Consider the following 23,840-nt stretch of genomic DNA (forward strand, 5'->3'; position numbering starts at 1 on the left):
CGTGAGGAGCCTGACGACCTCCTCGTAGGACTTCTCCGTGAGTCGGGCGGGGGCCGAGAGACCTTTGGCGATCTCGAATGTGGCCGCCCCACAGACACTCAGGAGAACATCCCTCTTCATGCTGTCCTCTGTGATTCGGTTGGCCCTCAGGTAGCACTCAACCCGTTCCAAGTAGGACTCCCAGGCCTCTGGATTCGCGGGGTTGAATGTCTCGATGTGACCGGTGGTACCGCTCTGGTGAGCCATGCTGATGGCGGCGCGGTCGTGGCCTGTGGGTTGCCCTGTCTCTGATGTAGCCGACGTGGCTAGAATCCCACCTTTGTCGCCACTGTAACGTACTGAGACAGGAGACGTTGGTAGGGCAACATGCTTTAATGTAGGCACGTCACAGACGCGAATACACGCGGGCCGGGTCCCGCTTATATACAATTCCCGGAACCTCCTTCCAGACAGGGCAGTCCAATCCTGGCCTGTTGAACTTCCTGCCACAGCTGGTGATTGGCGGGGTGTTCGCGCCCTGCGCTGAGCCGCCCAGGGACAGCCCGGTCGCTCCGCGCAGAGCCGCACTGGCTAGCTTATGTCCTTGCGTTATTACGTTATATCGATACACTGCAGGCCCTCTGCTTTCTCTGTGCCACCTGTGCACGGTCCTTCTGCTGCCACCATTCCTGCAGAGTGGGAGAGAATCTGGGAGGCCTACAGGCCTGAGTTCAAGTTGTACATGGTGGAGGCTTGGTGACTATCTCAGGGGCTGTTGGCTGCGGGGGGGGGGGGCATGATAAATTATGCATAGGATAGACAGGATAGTTCCTTTTTCTCCCTGTCCCAATACCAGAACTTGATGTCATCCAATGAAGTTGATAGGCAGTAGATTCAGGACGGACATAAATAAATACTTCTTTACACAATGAATAATTAAAATGTGGAGTTTGCTGTTAGAGGATTCAGCTAAGGTCATGGCTTTAAAATGGGATTATACGGATTATGGAAGATACATCTATCAGTAGCTATTAGCCATGGTTACTAAGGGAACCTCCACAATCAATGCCTGTGAAGACCTGTGCCAGGAGGCAACATCAGGGAAAGACAATGCCCTGTTGTTGTCCTTTCCCTGTTCTGAACACCAAATATGCATCTAAGGAATTTAATTGCTTCCTAGGAATGGAATAACTTTATTGTTGTTTAGGGTTGCCAATCCCCAGGTGGGGGCAGGGGATCTCCCGGTTTGGAGGTCCTCCTCCCGCTTCAGGGTCATCAGAAAGCGGGGGGAGGGGAGGGAAATGTCTGCTGGGAACTCTGTTATTCCCTATGGAGATTTATTCCCATAGAAAATAATGGAGAATTGATCCGCGGGTATCTGGGGGGGTTGTTTTTTGAGGTAGCGGCACCAAATTTTAAGTACAGCATCTAGTGCCTCTCCCCAAAATATCCCCCAAATTTCAAAACAATTGGACCAGGGGGTCCAATGCTATGAGCTCCAAAAGAAGGTGCCCCTATCCTTCATTATTTCCTATGGAAGGAAGGCATTGAAAAGGTGTGCCATCCCTTTAAATGTGATGGCCAGAACTCCCTTTGGAGTTCAATTATGCTTGTCGCAGCCTTGATCTTGGCTCCACCCCTAATGTCTCCTGGCTCCACCCCCAAAGTCCCCAGGGGTCCTTCATATGGTACCAAGGGGTGTCATGGTGCCCACTGACAACTTTCTTGGCATCCACCACGTGTTTTTAGAAAGTGGGGCTTTTGCCTGGCAAGGCTTTTGATTGTCCACTGGAGATTTGGTTGGCCATGCAGATTTAAAAAAAAATGTTGGTAGCCATGTTGTAACTGTGCTCACCAAATTGTCAGAATTCAGAAGGGGCCTGCAGGCTCAAAAAGGTTGGGGACCCCCGCTGTATGTTCAGGTGCTGTGAACATTCAAACAGTGCTAACCTGTACTACCTAGAATTTAATCCCCACTTTAAGAGATATTTCACGTGTGTTCATAATTTGATGAATTGCTGTATGTAAATTCCTGGTGTAATTTCTGTTGAACACATTCATCATGTTAAAATTCCCTGATGAGAACTGGCCTTTTGTATCAGTCGTGATTCAGACTTTTTTTTTTTACAAGCTATAATAATTTTAAATTTGTGTGCATGTCAAATGTGCAGTGGAATTATTGGGAATAAATCCGGCTGAATAAATACATTTGATTAGGATTGCTTCTAAAATGTGTTCTCCAAAGCAAGTTTCATTGCCTTCAAAGGAAATTGGAAGTAAATTTTTGCTACATTTTCTTGGAAAGAAACACATCTATAGCTGTAATTTAAAACCAACAGCTAGCGTTCTGTATACTTCAGAATGGAAATTTAAAGCGTAGAGGCCCCCCCCCCCCCCTTTTGTACGGTGACAACGAAAGGGAGGAATCCAAAGCAGTTCTCAGCATGTTTAGTTGCCATTTTTCCAAATAGGTCCCAGGCTCTGAAACACTGCATCACTACTACCGTCCCTGGCTTGGGCCTCCTTCCGAAGGATAAGAGCAAAAGGTCTCCACCCTCAGCCTTCGAGAAAACCGGGACTTTCCACCGAGCAAGGCCAGCAGCTTCTCATCACCTGATCTGCGCAAGCTCAGAGAGGAATCGCAGCAAGAAATCATGTGAGAAGAGCAAAGGTGGAGGCGCCCGGAGAAGCGGGGACCCCGAAGTCTCGCGAGAGGTGGCTGCTGGAGGGCGGACTTTCTGCATAAATTGTCGGGGAGATAGAGGCTGGCGCATCTTTGTTGTGTCTCGGAGTTCGGAAGAGATACTTTAGGGCTGGAGCTGACAGCTATTGGCGACTGTGGCAGACTGTGTAACTGTGTTTTCGCGGGTGAGTCGCCTTGCCCTTTGGTTGTGCGGGGAGAGTTTAGCCTAGTGGTCTTGGCTTATGGTTAAGACTGTAAGGTGGTCCGTATACACTTAGAGGATCGAAGCTCGCTAAAAGATCCGTTAGTGTCTCCTCCGGTGCAAAGAGCAGCTGTCCCTGTGATGGGAAGAGGAATCTTCTGGACATTTGCTGATGCTGTTTTTTCCAAGTTTTGCTAAATTTTCTATTTTTTGTTTTAAATGGAGCTTAACTAATGCCTGTATACCTGATAATGCAAAGAGCAGCTGTCCCTGTGATGGGAAGGGGAATCTTCTGGACATTTGCTGATGCTGTTTTTTCCAAGTTTTGCTAAATTTTCTATTTTTATTTTAAATGGAGCTTAACTAATGCCTGTATACCTGATAATGGGTTTCCTGATTAATAAAGGAATAGAGAGAGCCCTTCTGAGGGCTTGTAGAAATGTATGGAATATATATATTACTTAAAAAAAAAACCCTGGAATGTGAAGTGGTTTTAGGGTGCTTTCACACTCACTAAACAATGCACTTTCAATCCACTCACAATGCACTTGGCAACTGGATTTTACTGTGTGAAATGGCAAAATCCATTTGCAAGTGGTTGCTGAAGTGGGTTGAAACTGGATTATTTAGCATATGTGAAAGTACTCAGTGTTGGATGGTGATTGAGATAGGAGACTTCAGATAGGACAAATCCTCTTTCTACAAAATAGAAATGGCTGAGGGCTCAGAATGTGTAGTAACTTGTTCTGAAGGGTGCTCTGAGGCAGTTGTAGACAGGTACAACTGGAAATCTTTTGCATCTTAGCTTTTGATGTTTCTCAGATGCAGCTACTTTTAGTCTGATTTATATTATTTTTTTTAATTGGCAAAGTCTGTGGATTTTTCTGTGGATTGCTGGCAGCACCTGATTCTAGATTACTTCTTGGATGTAGAGCTCTTGGCAGTAAAGATTTGGTGATTTTGCCTTTTGTTTGTAGTATGTAAAATACTATGTTTAAAATAGGCAAATATGGACTTGGATGGGTGGGTAAAGGAAAGTACTGATTCCCTTGCTTGAAATTTAATCAGGTTTAAAATGATGCTTGGTTTCTTCATCATCCATGTATGTGTGTTGTGCATTGTAGACCAAAGAATGGATGTTTCTTGCTATGCATTATTTTATGGAAAGCATTTAAACCTTAAAATATTAAAAGTTGTTAACTTGCCTTATCTGCTGACTACAAGTTAACTCTAAAAGAGTCTAGTTTGTTTTATAATCCTTAAGTGTGTTGTTAGGCTTTTGGAGCATTTTTAGCTAATGGGATCAGCTTATATGAATCTGATACCTAAGAAAGCACAATCACTTTATGTATGCCTTAAAATATTGAATTAGGTTTATTCTTTAGACTAACATAGGACAAAAATTCTGCTTGTAAAGCAGCAGATCTAATAAAAGCTGAAATAGAAACTGTTTGGTAGGAACAAAGGTTAGACTCTGTTTAGAGAAGCTATGATATGCTGAAACCTAGAGGAATATTCCAGCATTAGAGCAATGACCTCAAAATGCATAGTTCTGTTTGCATCATACTTAGCACTGGAGACTGAGGGGATACTTGTAATATGCTGATAATGTGGAGAGTTTCGCCACTTCAGGGAGAGCTACTAGTACCCATTGGAGAACATTGCATAATATATACCCTTTTTGTAGCTGATCACTCTTCTGTTCATTTACCTTGGCATGGCATGTATTTATGAATATGACTTGAATTATGGAACTTGTGTAATTATTTTGAATTCAATCTTTTTAAAAAATAGACTTATCCTAGGAACCAGGATGCCAATGTCTACTCTCTGAAGGGTTTGGGGGGTTGTGTTCCTTAGTTTTGACCATTAGAATAAGCATCTAGCTTCAAAGTAACTGCTTTTTATAATATGCAAAGCTAATTTTGCTGCCTTGTAGCATGGGAGGTGTAAGGCCAACTCAGAGTGAGTGCAAGTACAGACTCATATGTTATCTATCTTGTTTCTGCATTTTTTGCACCTGTGAGTCTTGCAGGGAAACAGATTTGCAATTGTTGGACAGTTAAGAAGTAGCTGGTAAAACTTAAATTCAAATTTTTGTCATTAATATTCCACTTAATGAAAAGGATTTAAATAAATGACCAAGTTAATTTCCTATATATGTAAAATCATTTAATAATAGTTACATATTGTTAATGTATTGAATTTTATTTCAGACATTGGTGATATCTTTCCCCACCCCAGACTCTAAAACGTTCAAGATTGAAACATGGCAGTAGTATCCACTGATGTTCAGCAGGTATGTCTGATTAAGTACAAATGAATCTGTTACTTCTTGAAGAAGGACATGAGTCAATTATCTCTGTCTTCTGTGTACACAGAATGTGGTTTCCAGGGTTGCAAACCTTCCTCTGGTGAGTTCCACCTATGATATGGTCTCTTCTGCTTACATCAACACAAAAGATAACCATCCTTACATAAAATCAGTATGTGAGATAGCGGAGAAAGGAGTGAAGACCATCACTGCTGTGGCCATGACCAGTGCTTTGCCTATCATCCAGAGGCTGGAGCCACAAAGTAAGGCATAATCCTTTATTTTTTTTGTCTTCTGGGTGTACCTCTAGCAGCTTTCAATGCTCATCCTGTTCACTTCTTACTAACCCATAAAGAATTCCAACATTCATTCATGTTTAGTGTGTAGATACTCGGTATCCTAGACATTCTACACTTCCTTAATGCTTGGAACCCAGCTGCTGGGGGGTAACTCCATTACCAAAAAGTTATTTGCCTGGGTTCCTCCAGGTGAGTAGGCAGAGCAGTTCTTCTAAATTGATTTTGCAGGGCAGAATTGTGTGTCTGTCTTACCTTTTCACCATAGCCTTTTAAATTTCCAGTGATGTGGGGTGAAAAATTTTCCTCCCCCCTGCGTATGTAAATAATGATCTATTTATAGTTATCAGGACTGTTGTGTTGCAAATCAGTTGTGCTAGTTGGGCTAAATGTGAGATATAAGCATGGGTAAACCCTAGCACTAGTATGTGGTATAGCTGCTGTCTTTCAATTCCGATTTTAAGTAACATTTTCTGACTCCATTTTTCCTGGAAAACTCACATCACTGAAAGTGGTACACAAATAATATTTCTGCTCTGCTTTGTCATTCTCTAAATCACCATCTAATTAAATGGATTTGGCTTGGTGCTGGGATAATAAGAATGGGTTGTGTGAACATCTTGTGGAGAGTTAAAGTTTGAATGCCTCTAAAGAGAACTTCTGTCTGCTGTTGCCTGCATAACTTTGTGATGGCAAGTACACATAGAGCAAGGCCTCTCTCAATCAGATAAGCAGCTAGATGTAGGAAAGAACAGTTTTCTCAGTGCTCTGATGCCAAGCCTAGTATAAGCGATTTGCTCATGATAAGGCAACAGTTTCCTTGAACATTATGAAGTCTGATACTGTGCTGAAATGTTCTTGTTTCCGTTTCCTTTAAACCGCCCCCCCAACCTTTCTCCCTAGTGGGACCCCAAAGCAGTTTACACTGTTCTCTTTGCCTGTTTCATTCTCTCAGCCACTGTAGGAGGTAGGTTAGGCTGAGAGTGTGTGACTGGCCCGAGGTCACTCAGCAAACTTCATAGCAGAGTGGGGATTTGAATCTAGGTTTTCCAGATCTGTGTGACACTAACCACCAAATCATACCATCTCCTATTTCACTAGCAATGTGGGTGTAAAATGTCATTTGGTCCAATGGCTCTGGTACCTTGGACTATCTTCTTCCTTGTATGAATATTTCTATTTATCATACAATCCCTCTGTCTTCAGGATGTTATTTGTAAAAAAAAACCCCAAAACCTATATAGTGACTGTCACTAACCATGTCATTTCATGAAATACTGAGGAGTGTGGCTGAATGCATTTGTTGCCAATGCCTTTAGCTTTTTGGATATGCACTTGCTGTCAAAAATTATAATGCCTACATTATACAGCTCATTGGGTGGCTTTGTAGGATATACACAGAAACTTTATTCATGTTTTGACATGTTTTGTTCAAAACTGACTGCTTTCAGAGAAGGAGAAAGATGATCCTTTCCTTGCTCTCTGTGTTCCCTTACCATAAGAGAGCAAAGGTCTTGATCTCTAGTTTGCAAAGCAAGTGGTCTTGCAGATTTCAGGAGTAGGAGCCAAACACTGGAAGATCAGCCTCTGGTTTGTTGACTTGCTTCAAATTAACACAGCAGTCATTCCCGCCCCCCTTACAAGCAGAGTATTTCCACAGATACACCAGGTTGTACAGACTTTGGGTAGGGTTAGACAAGCCAGAAACTTCTGTCTGTTCTCTCCTCTACTGCTGCCACTACCCTGCCTTCTCCCAGTGGGTATTAGCAAATTTGTTTGGTATTCCTTTAGTTAGGTTAATGCCTGACAGTTGGAATACTCAGGCAAAGGGTGCCCCACATTGAATAGAAAAGCCCTCCTAAGGTCTTGTGAGCCCCTAATGTGGTTCCTGACAGCCCCATTTGCTCCATCACTATCTCCAGAAAATAGAAATGTTAAGAGTACAGAGAAACAGAAAGCAAAGTTTACCCCCAGACCTAGCAGTTCAGATCTGGATGTTGCAAGATGGTTTAAGGGTACCTTTAAGTGTTAACATTTTACGTTTATAACATCGGCGGGAGTCAAGTAACGGGGGGAGGGGGATTTAGAAAATAGCATATGAGGAAGATTTTAAAAGTTATTAATGGATAATGTTACCATATGTTATTAATAAAATTCTTTAAACATAAAAAGATCTGCATGTTGCAAGAAACTTTAGTCAGATTAGTTGCTGTGCTAAAATTTAATTATCAGGATGTTCTTGGATTGGGTTTTGATTAGTTGCCTTCCTAATGCAAATCCCTGTTGCCAGTCAATAAAAAAGATCCTGTGAGTAGTTAATGATGATTTTTTAAAACTCATTGAGTGTGAAGTTGAATAAGTTTTGTCTTTTGAGATTAAAGATCTAATGACTTGTGCCTAACCAGCATTGCTTCTTAAGATGCTTAATTAATAAAAAACCTCTTGTTCAAGCTCATTCTGTCCTAACCCTTCACCCACTTTCAAGCTCTGTCTTGTGTTTTGCTATCTGAGTTGCCTCCCAGTTAGAAATTCAGCAGCTCCATTCTGTATTCCTTTGACTGTGTGTCAGCTTGGAAGGCCTATTCTTGAGAACTGGCAAAGTGCCAGGGAAAATTGAATCATTGTTTCTAGAGGCATCTTGCTGATAGTGAAAGAGCTGTGAGGAACCTCATTTTTAATGTACTGCAGCAGAATACTTCCAGTTTCCAGTCAGTGCTGCTTTTTTATACAATCTTCTAATACTTAACATTGCAAAGGCTCAGATGCTAATTTTTGAAATGTTTCCAGTTTCAGTTGCCAACACCTATGCTTGCATAGGACTGGACAAAGTTGAAGAGAGGCTGCCTATACTTTATCAACCAACTGAAAAGGTAAATAATTCAGAAGCATTTAAACTTCTCCATGTCAAACTGTAAGGAAGCTGGAAAAATGCATTAACTCAATAGACATGGAAGAGGTAGACCTCTTCAGTGTAGGACAGGAATGCTGAGAGTCCTCCTGATATAGAACTTGGTGATGGAAGCCGGAATATGTCAAGCACTTCACACCTGAACTTACCATGTAGCAATACATGTTTCTGTCTGATGCAAAATTTGTGCACCTGGTTTATCTCTTCTACAAAACCAAAAGATTCTGCATATCCATAGATACTGGGTGTTCTTCATGACCTGGGGAAACGCCAGTGTCTACATCTCCTTTAAAACCACTAGATTTGGGAATGGTGGGAGAATTACTTCCAAGCCTTTCCAGGTCCCAGGAACATCTGAGGAGGGCTTCTGCATAAAGCAGGGGTCCCTAACCTTTTTGAGCCTATGGGCACCTTTGGGATTTTGATACAAGGTGATGGGCACAAACACAAAATGGCCACCACAGAGCTGCACACGAAGAAGCCCCAAGCACAGGAAATAAGAGTAATTTAAAAGATACAATGGAGAAGAGGAGATGGAGAGAGAATAAAGGCAGTACTGTGGTGGCAGCTGCCACTAAAATGTTTTAATCTGCACAGCCAATTTTAGGTCATCAACAGTTGACCAGTAGCCCTGCTAGGCAGGGGTATACCCATACACATACACATGAAGCTGCCTTATACTGAATCAGACCATTGATCCTTCAAGGTCAGTATTGTCTACTCAGATAGGCAGCTGCTCTCCAGAGTTTCAGGCTGTGGTCTTTCATATCACCTGTCAGCTGATCCATTTGACTCAAGATGCCAGGGATTGAACATGGGACCTTCTGCATGCAAAACAGATGCTCTCCAGCTGAGACATGGCTCCACCCGCTTTCTAGAAACACTTATGGGTAACATGTTGGGAGCCTATAGCATAATGTCTTTCAATTTACAACTAATCAAGTCTAAATGGACCTCTTGGATCATGCAATAGATCTCCTAACCCCAACAGAAATCATGGCTGTTCTAAAAAGGGCATTGTCAGAATAGTCTTGCCTTGAAACTTTAGAGAGTAGCTGGAAAGTCAGTCTGACTTTGTTCCATATAGACTCACTAGGATATAGTAACAAACAATGTAAAATTTCTTTGTGAGAATGCTTATTGAAAGATGTAAGTGTTAGGTGAGTTTGCATAAACACTCTGTATCTTACAAAGTAAATTATGCCATACATTCTATCAGAGTTCACTTTAGGACAATGAATTTTGTCTCGTTGTGTTATCCTGTGTGCTGCTTTAGCTATCACTGAAAAAGTTGCCACTTCTTTTTCCTAGGTAGTTGCTAATGCAGTTGATGTAGTTGTTGGAGCTAAGGATGCTGTAACAACAACTGTGACAGGTGCCAAGGATACTGTTGCGCATACTATTAATGGTGTTGTGGACAAGACTAAAGGAGCTGTGCAGGACAGTGTAGAGATGACCAGGTCTGTGGTACATGGCAGCATTAACACTGTCCTGGGAAGTCGAGTGGCGCGCCTGGTAAGCAGTGGTGTGGATACTGCCCTCAGCCGATCAGAGACTCTTGTAGACCAGTATCTCCCACTTACAGAAGAAGAGCAAGGTAAGGTTGCTTTTATAAGAGCCAGTTTCCTATTCTTATGAATATGAATAACTTATAATACTTGATAAGGAAGAAACCAGGGCTAGCAAATAGGATAGTGCCAGTCCATGAACAGTTGTCATTTGAGATTGGCTTATGGCTATATGTTTTCTTTTTCTGTACACTCTCTTTTCAGCTATCTGTTTTGGGGTAGTGTCTTTTCCTTTGATTGTACACAGCAGATTAATAGTGCAATCCTGAGTAGAATTACACCCTTCTAAATTTATTGGTCTCTATAAGTATAGAAGGGTTTAATTCTGCTTAGGATGGCACTGGTAGAGTAACACAGGATAGGAAGGTTTGCTACTGTTGGAATTGTAAGTTATGTGTCATCTTGGAATGATTGTTGAAGTGGTTTGTCTTATAATTCCACAGAAAAAGAAGCTACCAAAGTGGAAGGATTTGAAGTTGGCGTTCAGAAGCCAAGTTACTATGTTAGACTAGGGTCTTTGTCTTCAAAGGTCCGATCACGTGCCTACCAACAGGCCTTAAACACAGTTAGAGATGCAAAGGTCAGAAGCCAAGAGACCATTTCTCAGCTCAATTACACTGTTAATCTGGTAAGTGCTTTTTTGTGTCTCTAGGTTATAGAAGGGATTTTGGTAGCTGTTAAATTCTTTTGATGCATTTCATATTCCAACTCACACTTTTCTTTTTCTACACTACCAGCTTCTAGTGCGCTCTTGAGTGCAAAGTGGCTCTCCAAAGTACACGATAGTCTAGTCTTACAGATATCCACAGAATTTAAGATGTTTTTTTCCCTGTTGTACTCATACAGCCTGAAAGGGGACCATCACATTCTTCAAGCAGTAACTCAGAAATGGTTATTATAGATTATAAGTAGTGCTTGTGAGACTTGTGGAAGGAATCTCATCTTCTCCCCCCGCCCACCCCATTGCTGAGCCTGGCATAGCTCCATGCTCTTTGAGCCCAGCTACTTGGCAACAGTGTCTGGGAATCAAGGCCAGGCCTAGGATGGCTCCCTGTTTCAGCCAGAGTAGCTTGTTCTGTGGAAGCAAGTATGTCATCTGCTCATGCAGGAAGTCCTCTGTTTTTTTTTGGGGGGGGGGGATATAAATTGCGTTTTGCTCCCTCCATTGAATGCATCAGGGACTGGTCATGGAGAAGGCCATAATGAGAGCCATAGTTGTGAGCTGTTGCTGTCCTAAACTGTAGGTCTGGTAGAAATCTCTGTCTTACATGCCCTGTGGAACTGAGCAAGGTCCTGCAGGGCACAGATGTCACCAGGTAGGATTCCTCCATGCTGGACCCAGGACCAAGAAGGCCCTGACTGTAGTTGAGGACAGCTGGATATCTTGGGCCAGGGACCACTAGCACCAGATCTGGGCATTAATGACTGGATTGATTCCAGGAGAATACTGCTTTTGTTCTAATTATAAAAGTTCTTCAAAAAAAAATCAAAAGACTAGACAGCACTTAATGTGAAAATATATATATATCCCATTAAGACCACAAAAGGTGTCCGACAGGGTTGTATTCTAGCCCCACTCCTTTTAAATCTATATTTGAATTATATATTTTTGATTGACCAAGGGTCTGATTCAGTATAAGGCAGCTTCATACGTCCATATGGTGGTATTGATCATCTCTCGGGTCTCCATTTTTTTCCTGTTAAAGTAGGTTAGAAGTTTATCTCTACCCTACTTTATGCGGATTATACTCTGTTAATCTTCCACACTCAACCTGGCCTTTGGAGACTATTGAGACAGTTTAGTTCTTATTGTAAAGGAAATTATTACACATAGATTATGATAAATCAAAGGTCATGGTCTTTGCTAGAAGGCCTCACCATTATAGATAGAAAATGGATGAGAGACCATTAGAACAAGTATCTATCTTCAAATACCTTGGAGTGTCATTCCACCAGTCTGGCTCTTGGACTTTTCATATAGACAATGCTAAGAATAACCTTGAGAAGGATATTGTCGACCTATTGTGTTTTTATAGGAAGAGAGGTGGCTGTCTGATTCTTCCAACTATAGAAATATATGAAATGAAATTATTATCTCAACTTCTGTATGGAGCGCTGGTTTGGGCCTCAGGAAATTTCCGTTCCCTAGAAGTTTCTCAGAATAAATTCACATGCACGTTACTCGCTGTTTCATCATCAACATCTGTGATGACTAGTGTAGAACTATCCTTACCCCCAATAACAACTTTAGTTTATAAACTAACAATCAATTATTGGCTAAAGATTATTTTCTGTATGTCTTCTGAATTAGTAACTTTTGCTTATGGGGAGATGAAGGATGAGTCTTGGCACAGTTTTGTTTTGAGAATAGTGGCTAATCTTGGTTTCTTTGTACAATATTTGAGATCTCTAGGATTTGATGATGCCAAATCTCTTATTAAACAAAGATTGCTTGACCAGAGTGCACAGACTGATATGGGTTTACTTGACAAATTGAGAACCACTGTGATCTATAAAAAATTATCTCCATCTTCCTTGACATCCTCTCCATATTTTGCCAATTTAAACAATCCTAAATCCCCGGACCAAAGAAGGCCAAACTGAAAGTAACAAGGGAGCGGGCCTTCTCGATAACAGCACCCCAATGATGGAACCAGCTGCCAGAGGAGGTGCGGGCCCTGCGGGACCTTAATCAGTTCCGTAGGGCTTGCAAAACCGGCCTTTTTCCAGCTAGCATATTAAGATGGAACCATCGCATCAATAAGCTATGTTTACATGTATATTAAGAATGTAGCACCATTAATTTATACTGTAATTTAAATTTTAATCTAATCGCTGGTTTTAAGAAATGTATTTTAATGGTTATGTTGTATTTATTGTTACATTATGGTGTGACCCACCATGTCCTGTAAGCCGCCCTGAGCCTGCTTTGGCGGGGAGGGCGGGGTATGAATAAAAATGTATTATTATTAGTAAATATAGAAAGGCCTTTACTAGGGCTCTTTTTGATATTCTACCACTCATGGCCATAGAAGGTCGTTACAAAGGGTTGCCATATGGGAAAAGAGTATGTTCTTGTGATCAGAAGTCCATTGAAGACCTACCTCATGCTATATTTTATTGCATAAAACATGAAGCTGAATGAAGTAGGTTTTTATGTCCCATTATATCTCACCTCACCCTGAGTCACTTGTGGGAAGGGCGGGATACAAATCTTAAATAAATAAACAGACAAAGAAAAATTGCACTTTTTACTGTCAGGGTAAAATATATACGTATCCAAGTGGCTAAATTTGCCGCTGCTGTTATAGGAAAAGTGGAGAAAAAGAAAAAATGATGCGACATTTAATCTGCTTCTGGTTAATTTTTAATTTTTTTTTTTAACGTTTATACTGATTCCATTACAATTTCATCGTCGATATATAAATTTTACTGATGTAATGATGTTTATACTTGTATTCTATGTTTTTGGAATTACCCAATTTTTAATAGTTTTGCTGATTTGATTATTGTATCAGGCTTGTTTACTTACTATGGCTCCTATTGCTAATGCAATAAAGTTTATAAAACATATATATATACACATATATATGTTCTGTATATTCTAGATTGAATATGCCAGAAATAACATGAATAATGCCAACCAAAAACTCCAAGACGCCCAACAGAAACTGTATAATTCCTGGGTAGAATGGAGGAAAACCATTGACCAAAGTGATAATGATGAAGATGGTAATGATAACTCACACAGTGCTGAGGTAAGTGGCTGGGAGTGCCTGCTGCCAACCTGAAACCATTGCACACAGTAATAATTCCAATGCAGAATGCATCTGGTGCATCTTACCTTTTCCAGTAGTGCTTTGTATAATGGATTCTCAAGGCAACAGCATCAACAGCTGATAACTTTGAAAGCTTTTTGAATGAACTGATCAATGTGAACCAAAGTATGTGCATTAAACCAGACATGCTTGCTGATTCTTATCAGCTGTATGCTTGCTTGATCTATATTCACGTGGTAGAACTGGGAAAAGGGGCTGTCTTCCTTCACTTGCCTTCTTTCAGTGAAAGCTTTCTCCTTGTAATAATATTGTTTTGAGAAATTAGAATATTGGGCATGGAAGGAGTTTGGCTCGCAGGCCTCAGGTTCCTATAATTTAAAGGGAGCGCCCAAAATAATCTTTCCTAGACACTTCAGTAGTAGCTAGCAGTCTATAGTTAGACACACTGAAAGTTCTCTTTAAAGGTTAAGAGCATTAACCTCTTGACCCATGTAATTACCATAGTGATAAAGCTGCAGTTCAGGATTGAGCTACAATGTTGCTACAACTGGCCTTAGTTTTATGCCTTTATTAGTCTTGTACCACACTAGAAGAATAGCGAGGTGTATTTCTCTGTAGATAAAAGGAAAAATTGGAATGAAACTAGACAAAAATGTTATGTGACAGAAGATGTACTGGGATGCCAAGAATGAGAGTATTACACTTCTATATGTACTGGGAACCATTTGCCAGTATTGGTTTGAATTATAGGAGATCCAGGAAACCCTGTTGTACAACAGAACATAACACCACTGCATAAAATGAGTTAACTATTTTTTTGTTTGTGACTGTTCTTAGAATGTAAACTTTTTAAGCTGTGAAAATGTTGTAAAGAATTCAATTGGATGCCATATTTTTTTCTTGTGAAGAAATGGATTTTCAGCTTAACCCCACAAACAGCTTAATTGCTCTGTGGATGGAATGAAAAACCTTAAACTTCTTTCCAGTATTGATCTTTTTTCTTTCCAGACCATTGAATCGCGTACCCTAGCAATTGCACGGAACCTGACTCAGCAGCTTCAAACCACCTGTCTCACCCTGGTCTCAAGTATCCAAGGCCTGCCACAGAACATCCAAGATCAAGTCCACTATGTAGGGGCACTAGCTGGAGAGGTCTATAGAAGCTTCCGTTCAGCATCTTCCTTCCGAGAAGTGTCTGACAACATTATTACCACCAGTAAAGGGCAGCTGAAGAAAATGAAGGAATCCTTGGATGATGTGATGGATTATCTTGTAAACAACACGCCACTCAACTGGCTGGTAGGTCCCTTTTACCCGCAATTGGCTGGCTCTCAGAATGCTGAGCACAAAGGTGATGGGGAGCAAAAGACCAGCCAGGAGGACAAACAGCCTGAACACAACACAGAATAAATTGCGGCAGGACAAATCTGTACTCAGTAGCCCAACTATAACAAGGTGGTTTATCTCCTATAGCAGCAATGTAACCTGCTGGAGATATGGCAAGATAACGTGTTCTGATTCTGCCATACTTCCTTTATGTCTTTGACAAAGAAATGCATTTTATAAACGAGGAGGCTCTTGTGTGCCTTGGCTGAGCTATTTGTGTTTTGGTTAAAAATAGTGAAAGCTATGAAGTGCCTTAAGGCTTGTAAACTGCAGTGTAGAAGGCACCTTGTTTTAGTTACTTAGATATGAAGCCCTGTCTTTTCTGAGAGTGGCCTATCTTTAAAGAAAACCAAACCTGAATTACTATTCTGATGCAAGAAAAAAAAAACAAGCAAAATATTAAAGCAGATGATGCTGAATTGAAAATCTCCAGCAGCATACTTAGAAATTCTTGTCCTGCTTGCTTATTTTGAAAGCTACCCTTGCTTTGATATGTACTTCGTGCATTGCCACCTTAACCAAATTATTCTGGTAGCAGACAAAATGCCTTGAACTTGTCTTTTTTTTAAAATGTGGCTTATGATCTGCCTGAGTTATTCATGCTTTGACCATCTGTCATTTATTTTAAAATTTTAAGATTTGTTGTACTACTCAATAATTTAACAACTTTTATTGAGTATTTGTGCACCAAATAATAAGATTCATGCTGTTGTACATGTGGGTTTTTTGTCTGTGTTTTTTGTAGTGCCTTACTGTGTAATTTCACATAGTAATAAATGCTTCAGCAGCCAAAAGTCTCTCTCATTTGAATGGTGTAAACAGATATTGGTAAAACCAAACAAACATTACAACTAAATTACTATTAAGCTGTGTCTTTGTTGTAAACTGGTTCAGTGCAAACTGCTGGTCTGGTAATCAGCATCCAACATTGCATGTAAACAGATGGACTTTGCTGCTGCACCTGTGGTTCCTCACACAGCTCTCCAAATACTTGCTCCTTTTAATTATCTTATTCTAGCTTCTGCTTGTAGCATGCCTCTCAAAAATTCCGGGTTTAGGGCTTTTAAATGCCTAGTTGGGTTGTAACTTGGCTTTGGCTGCTGTAATATGTCCCCAAAAGGTTACAGGACAAAATCTACTGCCGTGGATATATTATGTTGTCATGACAGTCATCAAGCTTTACAAATGGGTCCTCAGTCTTCAGAATGGTCACTGGTTTGAGTGATGTCTGCTCTAGGAGAGGTTGTGTTTCCTGCTGGGCAGATGTTCTCTTTCCATTTGAGGCTAAATTTCAACATGAGTACTTGTCTGTCCTGTGGTAGTGCTGGTGGCCAGCTGTGCAGGTCACTGGTAATTGCAAACAGGTATTTGCATACTTAAGCATGTTAAACGGTTTTTCCTTTTGAAGGAACCATTTCTCCTCTAGGTACATAACCTGCAGGGGCTAATAATACTGTTAACCCCACTGGAATAGAATTATAAGCTGCAGAGGAGCTGGTCATAGGTTATATTTGTATACATCTGAATTTCTAGTGGGTCACAATTCACTAATTGCATTGTCTAATGAAAAAACTACTGGTGTTGCTGTTTGGTAGGCTGGCATTATATAGCTTTAGTGATCATAGTGATATGATATGAATATTCTAGCATTAGATTGAACCATTTGATTGCTACTTGTACAGTTGATTTTGGAAGGCTGATAAACAGTGAGACTTTCCACACTAGGGGCTGATCTGGTTGTTCAGTTAATCCAAGGTTTAAGAATAAAGATTGGGTTACAGACTGTTATTATACCTACACCCTCACACCACCCCTTCAGTTTGCAGATTCCTGCCCTGTAACTGATTTTTGTAAAGGTGTGACTGTTTCCTGAAAGAGAAACTGCTAAATGAAACGTGTATGCTGGACAGTGGCTTGTCAAAACAGTTAACAGTAAATGATGCTGTAGCATTCAAGTGCTGTATGTAATCCGAGAGTTAAAATACTGGCCTGAACAAACATGTATGGATGTACTTGGTATGCTGTAGCAGTTTACTATAATAGTAATTATGAAAACTTACCAAATAAGTGCTTTGATAATAGCAGCGGGATCATGAATAAGGTATTTGAGGACTGAAACCTTCAGTTGAGAAACTGGTATTTGCACATAACCCCGCTCTCCTTTTACAGGTCAACAAAGCATGAGTTTGTCACAGTTCTGGCACCTCGCCATCCCTGTTTGGAAGCAGTTGGGACCATCTACACTTTGCTAGACTTGTTTGTTAAAAAGAGTCAGAGTCATTGCATCAAGCAGTGACAGAAAGCAGTTACTACTTCATTACAAATTCATGCCAAATAAAATTGCCTTTTTTCAACCTGTAAGCCTTCATTAGCAGCCTGGGAGTTACAGAGGGAGTTTCTTGGAAGGAATCTCAATGGATGGATGGTGCATTCTTCAGTTATGACTAGTCTGTTGGGTAGACTGACTCATAAGTAATAAGAAATGTGAAAACAGCATTTAGGGCTGATGTTGGATCTAAAATAAATAGAATTTGCATTACTGTGTAACAGGAGTTGAGATGGCGATGGCATTCGGCTGGATATGAAAATGACTAGAGGTCTTCTGACTATGTAGCAAATATATGGTGCACATGTGGACAAAGAAGTATGTTCAAAACTTTTCATTTAGGAGTTTTCCTCCAAATAGCTAGAATGTACTGCTGTCTTCCATCTATGGAGCAACTGTGCTACATAAACTTGGGTAACGAATGGGTTCAGATTACTATCTGTCTATAATTCATTTTTAATGCCCAATCTGGCAAATTAACTGTTTTTTAAAGGTTTCACTACCTTGTCTAGTGATATGCTTTTAGCTAGCTGGTTCTATGTATAGGCGTATCATTGTTTAAAAGCTCAATAGCGTAGAGGACTTTTTTTTTCACCCATGATAGTAGAAGAATGAATGGCTGTAGAACTGGCTCAGACTGCAGTGTTCCCTGTATTGGCCTTCTTGATAAGCCCTTAAAAGCTTGGATAGCTGGTACAGCTTGTGCAGTAAACACACTGACAGGCTCAGATAACTGCCGTGTGTCCTAGGCTTTTGGGGGACACCAGGGATCATGTGTTTTCTGCATACAGCCAAGTAAAAAAGTCCTTATTAGTGGTAGCGCGTGACATGGCATCTGCTCTAGACTAAGGCTGAGTTCCAGTTTCCTTTCTTAAAGTGAAATTTATTACAGAGGTTGGTTATCTGATGCATCAGACACCTGGGGTAAATATGGTAATATTCAAGTTAAACTTGGGCATGAAGACTAGAACATATATTAACAATATCCAACATTTAATACAGTATACACCACTACCACTAGGATACCACTTTCAGTAGAATTGTTTCATAATGCAATTATTCTGCAGAATAAATGTGATGGCATATTTTCACCAGGTTAGGAGACACATTCTTCTCTCCGCAAAGTTTAAAAGGGCTACACCATGGAGTCAATACTTTGTCTCAGAGCCATTGAAGAACATGAACAATGTTATGCATATAATGAGAAATGTTCACAGCGAGTCCAGGTATAGTCCTAGTTTCCTGTTGTACACAGATGCATACACGGCTGGTTAAAAAAAAACCCCTTAAGGATTAAAAACATACAATTACACAAAAAAGAACCAGCAGCTCAAAATGGAACCATGGGATATATAGTTACTTTAATCAAATGCTGCTAAAAGTGTGATCAAAGGAGGATTAAAACTTAATGGCTATGTATGACCTACAGTGCCTGGAAGGTATTTCGGAGTCTTAATAATACCATAGGAAATGTTCTTTGTGTGGTTACCTTACTACAGGATTGTAATGGAAAACTTTAATAGATGTATACATTTAGGGGTATGTATATTTTGGTAGTAAAGATAAAATGGTTATATATGATGATCAAGTAGATCATGCTGCAGTAGATAACTTGACCAGGAATCAGTCTTCCTACTGAAATTATACAAAGTATATAGAGCTCCTTACAATCAAAACGTCTTTTCCTCAACCCTTTTTCATCACTAAGCTTTAGTTAATAAGCACTGCTGCAAGACTGGGAGTTCATTAGTACAAGATCACCTCTAAGTGTACATGTTGAAGTATTTGAATCAGTCTTGTAGTACATGGATCAAGGGATTGTGTTCTAGCCATAGTATTAAAATAATATGTAATCTAGTTGCACCCGTACTTAAATGTTATGGCTTGTATACAAAGCTTACTTTTTGTTTTTTTGTTTGCAAATTCCCTTCTCACCTCATGCCCATTGCTGTTCCTGAGGTTCTCTGAACGCTGGGACTGCTGTTGGTGGGGAGTGGTCCTGTAGTAGGAGTTCCACAAATGAACTGCTTTGTCGTTCGGAGTACAATCTATTTATTTGATTTAATTAATCACCCCATCCCAGTTCGTGCTGGGTTCTGTCATGGAATTCTATTCATTAACAGCAGCCTGGGTCTTCTGGTGGAAGGCATTTCTATAAGAAAAGGGGGCAAGTGTTGCTGTTGCTTTTTCTATTAGATTCCCTTTTGCTGCCCCCCCACCAATGTGGATTCTGGTTGTGTTTCTTGCAATAATGACAACTCTGCTGTAGAGTTTGGCTTGTGTACATACCAAAAATGTTAATATATGTGTGGGTAGTTCTTGCTGAACATGACAGCTGACAGTGCATAAAAATGTAGAGGTGCATTATGTAATACTTAGGATATAGAAACATTAAGAGAACTGCCTATGAAGATTGCTGCATTGCTTTAAAGAACAGCTGATCTTTCATTCATCCATGGTCCCTTTTGCATCAAGCATTGCCTAGTGTGTTTTACCCTTTTACCTGTGTCTTGATTACCTCCAATTGCAGTTCTTTTGAAATGGGTTTCTATTGCTTTCTACTACTTCACGTTCTTTGTCTGTAGTTAAAAAATGAGAGCAAAGTGGGCAAATCTGGAAAGATACATTCCTGCTGTGGCTTGAGATTTCAGGGGTTTTAAAAATCCAAACCTGCATTGGACAGCAAGAACATAGAAGAACACACCAATCCCAGGAACAGTCTAGCTTCCTTATAGCCTTTGGAGAAAGATAGAAAATAGCAATGCAAGAATAAATTGCTTGATTTCAAATATACTAAGGGCTGTTTGGTTTAGATGCATAAAACAGGGCAGGTGACTCACAAGTGGGTTATACAACCCGCATACCTGCAGCTTCCTTCCCTTATAATCTCTCATCACTTCATTCATCATTACAGAATTCATTATAGCTAAGCTGCAGAGCAAGTACCTGACTTGAGAAGCTGCAGGGAGTTAGGGGCATTGTTACACTTGCAACCTGCATTCTAAAAATGAGGATGTGCAGCCATCCATGTGAGTGGGATAGACTCATGAATCTGCCTTGTGCTGAATCAGACCATTGGTCTATTAAGGATAGTACTGTCTATTCTGACTGGCAGTGGCTCTCCAAAGGTTTCATGTAGAGGCCTTTTAGATCACCTACAGCCTGATTCTTTCAGACCTGGGGAATGCCGGGGATTGAATTTGAAGCTTTTTCATGCCAAGCAGATATTCTGAGCCATGCCCTTCATTGTCTTGCTGCCAGTCATTGCAGTTAAGTGGGCTATAACTTTTTGTATTGAAATAATAGACAACTTGGATAAAAAAGAGGGTGGGTTTCAGATTTACAGGTTTTTTACTATGAACTCATAATACTGAGACATTTCTGTTCCTTAAATGTTCTGTGGACATTTTCATGATAGGAAAGATGGTTTTGTGGTATGCAATATGCTGTGTCTCCATAGATGAACGATTAAAATGAAACCGGTTCTATAAAAATATATGCTAGTTCCCATTGTCCTCAGTTTGAGTCCTAGGTGCCAAATGCTTTAAGAAATGTTTCAAATTATGCCTTCAGATTTATTTGAGTTTCTTCCTCTGCAGGTTCCAGATTTCACTATCTCAGACCTGTCTTCAGAATCTGATGAGATTCCAGATGTTTTGGCTTTGGATGAAGAAATCCAGCATGATTATTCACGTGCAAATGGTCCAATCACTACAGAACAAAGAGCTGAATAAATGCCATATGCATATACACATGCACTTCTTTGCCATGCTGACTTAATCCTTGTGCTTTTTGAATAGAACAGAATTGTTTTACTAATTTTGTTTATATTAAATCAGCATTCTGAGTTTTTTCTAAATGTTACAAGTAAACATATTAGCTTAACATTTTAGCATGGGTAACGGAGTCTCTTATCCTATGGGCCAGATCGCTTTATTTAACTGAACTTAAACATCTGTCTAAGATCTTAATCACAACTGCTGAAAGAAGTTCCCTAATAATTGACATGAAAGCCTGTCTATAAGGAGATTTGCTGGCTAAAGTTTCCTCCTTTAGTTCCTGTATTTCCGTACAGTCAGATCTATCTTTTGGCTTGCTTGGAAGAAAATCAAGCTGAAAATGTTACGTTCCTCATCTCTGTTTCATTGTAGTTACTGACTTGTGCCCTGCTTTGAAAACAAATTTTCAGTAGGTTTCAACAAAGTTGAAGGGTCAGTATGCTAGTGGAAAATTCGCTAGCAACGCGCAATGATACTTCCATGTAGTGGGTGAAAGGGAGGAAAGGGTTTGTTCTCACTGTCCCACCCCCCTCCAGTAGATCCAGCATAATGTTATAGCACCCATGTGCATATTAATTGCATGTGTAGGCTCTATCGAGTGATTAGAAACCCTGATTCTTGCAGGGCCTCCAGTCTAGATATCTAAGTAGGTATTGGTGCAGTATACCTTTCTTGTATGGACAGAGACTAGTGTATGTTCCTCTTTGATTTCTCTTCTGAGATTTGTTTGCTCTGTCAAGATGGTCAGGTTGGTTCTTGTGGTAATCTTGTATCTGGGTCACATTACTTCACTGCAGGTAGGAGCTTACAAGTAATTCAGTACTTTTTTTTAAAATGGATTGTTAGGGAAGAGAAGTTTAGACTTCTCCCTAGCATCTAATTTTATGTGTAAGAGTTGTGAGTTCTGACAAGTACGTTTAAGAGGTATGGTATGGATACAGATTTCAACAAGAGCAAAGTTCTAAGAATCCGGAGTTTGATGAAGGCAAATAGTGTAAAAGCAGGGGAGAAATCCAGAGACAGGGAGAAAGACTAAGGAGTCAAAAAGAACAAATGTGAATGAGGTGACAGGAAACTGAGAAATGTAAGAGGGGATATGAATGGGAGGAAAAAAGTAACCTGTTGAAGCAGTGCTCTTGTCCAAACCCATATTTGCATCAGCTGGGTTTGCATAGTTGCTACAGTAGATCAGCAAACAGTCCTTACAGTTTGTGGTGCTAATAAGAAGCTTCAATGGAAGCTCAAAAGTTGGTATCAGAAACTTAGAAATCCTTGACAGAGTGTCGCGCTCTAAATGCAAGACATGGTATTCAGATGTCCCTTTAACATTGTTGACAGCATTGTGTGTATTTATCATGAACATGTGAAGGTATGCTATGGTGCTAACTTATAGGCTATGCCCACCATGTATTTTGGACAAAAGAGATAATTTGACCTGCTCTTTAGCGGGAGGTAGATACCCCCACTCTAAATATAGATATAATACCAAATTTATACTGAAGTTTTAAGCCAAATAAAGTTTGAACTACATAACTGATGGCTGGTGTTCTCTCATTTTTCCTTTGTAGTTCTGTTTGTGCTTTATTCCTGAAATAATGGGAAGTTCATTATTTGAAGCTGCATGGTCTAGGCGTGTGACATAGCAGCACTGCTGCAGCTAAGCAGCATGCCAATGGGAGGCTTTGCTCCAGGCATGCTTTCTGGGGAGAAAAGCTCAAAACATTTTGCAAATGGGAAAGATTTATATGAATATTCTCCCTGCAACTGCCTCATCTGTCTATATAATTTCACAATCTTTGTCAGGAGTCATTTTGTAGAAAAATAGGTGGTGGAGCTCATCCAGGGATTGTTATGCAGCTGCACGCACTATTCAATGGACAAGGAGGTGGAACTCTCAAAGGTTCAGGAGCTATGCTCCTGTGAGCGGCCACTGAATCTGAGGCCTGGTCTATGTATATCACACTGCTACACAAGAGGACGAACATGTTTGGGACAAAATGAGAAGAACTTGGTCTATACATACAACAGCAGGAACCTTGAGACGGAAGTATCAAACACACAGGTCTAGGGGGGCAGGGCTATGCCCCCTCTGACCTGGGAGGGGAAGGGGAGGAAAATAACTGAAAATAGCATAACTTTGGAAAACTGTTTCCTTAAGGGTTCTTGTTGTCTAGTGGCTTTAACTGGTAGCTGGTCTACAAAATACCAAGTCCAATTATACAAAAATATAGTAGGCTTTATTTACAAAAGGAAAAGGGGGAATGTGGAGAAATGCCTTGCCTCCTGGAGAGGTGGCAAGGGGGCTTTAAAAGGTTCTGTCTCTGAACTCAGACAAGCAGGAAGGGGGAGGGGGAGGAATTTGGTCTCTGGCATTACAGCAGCATCTGCACTATTAAGAGATGCTAATGGAGCTACTTGAAGAGACAATGGGCGTCCTTCTCCAGGCAGGAAACAGAGTGGGGAGGTTATTGGGCTAGAGCAACCCCAGAGACCATCTCCAGGAATGAGCTGGAGCTTTCCCAGAATACATGGAGGTTTCCTAGAATGCCTCCCAGAAAAGAGGCTTCCTGGGGACAACAGGAAAAGAAGCCTACAGCTGGGTGGACCAGGTAAGGGGTGG

The 23,840-nt window shown here is 40.6% G+C and overlaps 1 protein-coding gene across 1 annotated transcript; it reads left to right on the forward strand.

Moving 5' to 3' along the window:
- Positions 1-2,646: 2,646 nt before the first annotated feature.
- PLIN2 (perilipin 2) lies at positions 2,647-22,753 on the forward strand. Its single transcript, XM_060237242.1, has 9 exons — positions 2,647-2,847; positions 5,081-5,163; positions 5,246-5,441; positions 8,262-8,344; positions 9,694-9,979; positions 10,394-10,578; positions 13,559-13,708; positions 14,738-15,028; positions 21,041-22,753. Exons 2-9 carry the CDS (start codon positions 5,134-5,136, stop codon positions 21,173-21,175), a joined length of 1,356 nt encoding a protein of 451 aa, XP_060093225.1. The 5' UTR covers positions 2,647-2,847; positions 5,081-5,133; the 3' UTR covers positions 21,176-22,753.
- Positions 22,754-23,840: the final 1,087 nt, after the last annotated feature.

This window comes from Heteronotia binoei, chromosome 4, assembly GCF_032191835.1.
Source record: "Heteronotia binoei isolate CCM8104 ecotype False Entrance Well chromosome 4, APGP_CSIRO_Hbin_v1, whole genome shotgun sequence".
Classification (NCBI taxonomy): domain Eukaryota; kingdom Metazoa; phylum Chordata; class Lepidosauria; order Squamata; family Gekkonidae; genus Heteronotia; species Heteronotia binoei.